Source organism: Chenopodium album, chromosome 25 (assembly GCF_948465745.1).
Source record: "Chenopodium album chromosome 25, dcCheAlbu1.1, whole genome shotgun sequence".
Lineage (NCBI taxonomy): Eukaryota > Viridiplantae > Streptophyta > Magnoliopsida > Caryophyllales > Amaranthaceae > Chenopodium > Chenopodium album.
Genome location: NC_137858.1, coordinates 9,761,170 through 9,766,131, shown reverse-complemented (window position 1 = coordinate 9,766,131; position 4,962 = coordinate 9,761,170). Strand labels below are relative to the sequence as shown.

Here is a 4,962-nt window from a genome sequence, read left to right as displayed (position 1 = left end):
GATTAAAAAATAAATACTCGTATATATTAAGTCTAAATAATTACATGCTCGTAAAAAAAAAAAAAAAAATTACATGAGACAATAAATAAGAATTAGATACAAAAAATGGGACCCATTTTTTTCAAGTCAACCTCATACCTTGATTACCATTCTTGTTATCCACCACATTTTGGTTATTATTACAATCTTAAAAACTCTTCCACCTCCACCACTACCCTTAATCTCTTTCAAACAACATTTTCTTTCCCTCTCCTCCACTCGACCAAGGAGTGGGCATGCCTTGTACTTCCCATACCCATCCTCATGTCAATCATCTCTGCTTCATCCTCGTCGCCATCGTCGTCGTCGTCTTCACCTCACCAGTTTTAGCCCAACAACCACCACCATGGCCTGACTCTAACCAAAACTACAACTCCCCTATGGCAACCGCCCTCATTGTTATGATCATCGTCTTCTTCTCGGTCGGGTTCATATCCGTCTACCTCCGCCACTTCCTCGCTTGTTTCGGCTTTCGTGGCTACGGAGTTGGTCGCCGTGGTGGTAATAATCACATAGGAGGGCAAACACGACGTCCTCCCCGTGGACTCGACCCTACTATAATAAACGCTTTCCCCACCTTTTTGTACTCCGACGTTAAGGTCCACCGCGTAGGCAAAACGACGTCGTTAGAGTGCGCAATTTGTATAACAGAATTCACTGACAATGAAATTTTACAATTGTTGCCTAAATGTAACCATGTGTTTCATCCTCATTGCGTCGGTCCATGGTTCGCCTCCCACGTCACGTGCCCCGTGTGTAGGGCGAACCTAGAGATTCCGGTCCATGATCAACGAACCATCACTTTCCAGCAACGGTTCGAGCAACCGTCTTCAGGGGACGAGTCAGAGCCGTCTAACCATGGTGTAAACCAAAACGACGGTCATCCTAGGGATGTGATCGTACGTGTAGAACCGCCACCAGAGATAACGGCTAAGAGTCCTATACAGGACATTATGAAGGGGTTAAGTGAGAGCGGTCGTATGATAAGATTACCTAGGTCACATTCGACGGGTCATTCGTTAGTCGAAGATAGTGAGAGATTTACGCTAAGGTTACCGGATGAGGTACGTAACAAGTTAGTAAATGATGGTAATAATCAATTATATGGTCTACCAGCTGCTATTGTTAGTCCAAGAATTGGGTACCGTGTTAGTAGTGTTGGGTGTGGTACAATGCAAGGGAAACCCGACCGGTGGCGGTTTTCGATGAGCCCGCCTTTTATTTCCCGGCCGGGTACCCCGAAATCGGAAGTTGCCATGGATTACAGCTACACTACTAGTAAAAATAATAATACTAGTAGCAATAACAATGTGTCAGGGGGAATATTAAGAAGTCCAATAAATTTATTGAAGTCAATGAGATCGCCGAATAAATCGCCGTTACTTCATGTTGGTAGATGTAATGACATTGGTGAGCGATCGTCGGATCGATTATGGGCTAATCCAATAACACTTCAACACCTCGAATCGGAGGGTGATCAAAAGAGTTTATCATGAATCGTGTCAAATTTAACCCCAAAAAAGTCTTAGCTTGTTAGTTGTTACTAGCTTAATTAGCAAGGAGTTGAGCTGGGTTGGACCAAAATTAGAGGTTTGTAATCTCTTCATAATTTGGTATTAGGCTTTGGGCTTAAGAGAAAAAGCCCAAAAGTTTGAGTACGGGTTAATCTGTTTTAACCCCGGTCGGATTCTTATTAATCCGGCCGAGGTGAAAGTTGATCAACTAGTGATTTTGCCAACGAAGAGTTGCTCATAATTGGTTCGAATCGTGTGGTTGGTGGGGAACAAAGGATATGTTTGGGAATATATTTGTGTTTACAGTTGAATTGGAGTTTAATACAGTACATAGAATTTGTGGAGGAACTTTAACCAAAGGAAGACTTTTTAGTTGGGTGTCTAAGGGAGGAAATTGTAATTTCATATATGGTTTAATTTCGAGATGTCATTGTATATAATTAAATTATTACAGAAGATTTTTTGTTATTTTATTTTCGTCTTCTTGTTCAATTACATACGCATGAAGTATGTTGTCATGTAGTTTATTTAAGTCTTTAAAAGCATGTCAACGATTAATGATAGAGCTAATGGATCCTAAGCTTGGAATTAGGGATTTGTTTATTTGATTAGTCTTTATAATTATTAATTATTAGGTTGGTTGCTAGCGGTTACTCATAATTTCCTTATAGTATGGTTTTATATCATTATCTAACACTCACTATCTCATCATAATCAAGAGATTAGCCGGCTTCATATTCACTTACTTGTATATAGTTTAGATTGGGAAAGGCAAACACGTTGGCCAAACTGATAATGTTTTGTCCAAAGTCGAAATATACAAGTGAGATATCATAAAATTTTCTTATTGCCATTTGTCTAATTCTTGTCCGTCACCGTATTATTTATTTATTTATTTTAACCATTTGCTAGACCTTTTTTTTTCCAAATTAAACTTCCCATATTACCATGCATCCTTACCCCATATACAAGTATATACATGTAAGAGAATATGAAGACGGCTAATCTCTTGATTATGATGAGAGGTTTCGTGTGTGGCCTGGGGATGGGGTAGCCAACGCCTGAAAATAGAGTCAAACTCTATTTTCCGGCATAAAGGTATGGTTTTGCAAAAAAGAAAATTAATTAAGGTGTGTTTTTGCAAAAAAAAAAAAAATTAATTAAGGTGTGTTTTTGCAAAAAAAAATTATAAGGTGCTTTCTTGCAAAAAAATGCTTATAAAGGTGATTTTTTGCAAAATTTTCTAAAATAAATAAATATGCTAAAATGATACTTGTATAAAAGATAAAATACAGTTAATTTTCTAACTATCATACTCCACCTACGTAATCGATTTGCTAACTATAAGCTGATTAAAAACCTTGTATTATTTTGCAATTCTCCTTTCACAATAAATTAAATAGAATATCACATAACAAGCAAAATCTTTAAGATAAAGGATATATCATGTTTGTCATCAATATAATCTTTAATCTGAATATGTTATGTTTATTACTTTCACATGATCACAATTGGTTTTTTTTTTTTTTCTTTCCTTCTTCTTTGGTTGTGTGTGACAGTGTGAATAGTTACAAGGCGTGTGGGTTAGGGCTGGCAAATGGATCAGGTCTGGTCGGGTTCGTGTTCGGGTCACCTAAATTCGGGTCAGCAACCCCCCAACCTGACCTGATCCATTTAACTTTTTCGGGTTGGAAATCCTGACCCGAACCTGATAATTTCGGGTTCGGGTCAACCGAAATTGACCTTTTTTTTTTTTTTTTTTTGGTTTGTGGTCTAAATCAAGTTTCTTTGTCCTGTAACTGATTTTTGTAAAAAAAGTTCATAAGTTTTCATTTCAAACCAAAATAAACAAGGTAACAATCCTAAATTCCTAATTAACGATTACAACCCAATTTTTTTTTCTTTTAATTAAAAATCATACCTTACAAACCATAAATTAGAGGATATATAACAAAAAATGAGAATAGTACTGTTAACATCATCAAACATCAGCTTCCTCACACCCTTAAATCCTTTAATTTCACTAATTAGAACTTAGGTCTTGCTAGTTGATAGTTTGCTACTATCAATAAAACCGCTGCCGCCACCTCTCATTCTTCAAAATTTTAATGTGTAGGAACTAGGAAGTCAAGGAACTGCCTGCCGCTGCCTATTCTTGAATTGCAAATGGATCTCCACGGTTGAAGAGAGAGAAAACTGAAATAGGTGAGAGAAAGAGCTTATGGCTGTGAGAAGTGACTCAAGTGAGGGCCGTGAAGTTGAGGAGTGAGAGTGTGTGAGGATTTTAGGGTTTTAGTTTTTATTAGAACCTAAATATGGGCTTGGGCTGGTTAACTTTGGTATTTTGTTTTTTTTTTTTTTTTGGGTATTTAACTTATTTCGGGTTAGGTGGGTCGTTTTCGGGTTGAGATTTTCAACCTTAACCTAACCCATTTAATTTCGGGTTCGGGTTCGTGTCGACCCATTTAAGTTTTCGGGTCAAAAATCTCAACCCAAACCCGTTTTTTTCGGGTCGGGTTCGGGTCGGGTTTTCGGGTCGGGTCACTTTTTGCCAGCCCTAGTGTGGGTGTGACAAAGTAATGTAGTGTTTTTGATCCATAACTTGAGTACCACACGTTCACACCCAAGACTTTAACCAACTAAATTAATTGACACTCATGTAAAAAAACAGTTGTATTGTCAATTTGTCATGAACAGAACAATGATACAATTATATGCTGTAAATTTGCAACATAGATAGATGAGACCTGACATATCTGAAAATTATCTTTCAAATAATTGTATCACACAACATTGTAGGAGGGGACCCATCAATCAATATAGGAAGTAATTTAATGGTTGGTCTTGGTGTAAAAAAAATAAAAAAGTGATAGGATCACATAACTCCTCAACAATTCGAAGGGTAAAAACTAAAAAGAGAAGGAAGAAAAAAATGAAAGAGATCTAGAGGTAATACAACGGGTTGGTACTTGGTTAATTGACCAAAAATGTGACATAGTGTATGTGATTTCTTTTGTAATGTGACCACATTTTCTTTCATACTATCTCCGTTACACATTATTTGCAATGATTTGACAGAAAGTACATAGAGGAAAAATATCTAATCGTTGCAAATAATATGTAACGGAGTTAGTATTTTTAACCTCAAATTCAATTTTGATCTTTTATTGCATAACCAATTTATTGTTTTAAATTATACTCATATGTAAATGAATAATACATCTTCCAACAAATAACAACAATAATAATTTTTTTTTTAAGATCGTCATCTCTATTACATTGTGATTCTTTAACCATAAAATAAAAAATAATAATGACAAGTTGATGACAACTACTCCAACATAATTTCCTTCATTATCTTAACATCTCAACCCACACCACGCCAAATCCTTGATTAATAACTCTTATA

The 4,962-nt window shown here is 36.4% G+C and overlaps 1 protein-coding gene across 1 annotated transcript; it reads left to right on the top strand.

The window, feature by feature from the left end:
* Window positions 1-181: 181 nt before the first annotated feature.
* Window positions 182-2,021, top strand: LOC145614685 (E3 ubiquitin-protein ligase ATL6-like). Its single transcript, XM_081669757.1, has one exon. The coding sequence runs from the start codon at window positions 276-278 to the stop codon at window positions 1,533-1,535; it is 1,260 nt and encodes a 419-aa protein (XP_081525883.1). The 5' UTR covers window positions 182-275; the 3' UTR covers window positions 1,536-2,021.
* Window positions 2,022-4,962: the final 2,941 nt, after the last annotated feature.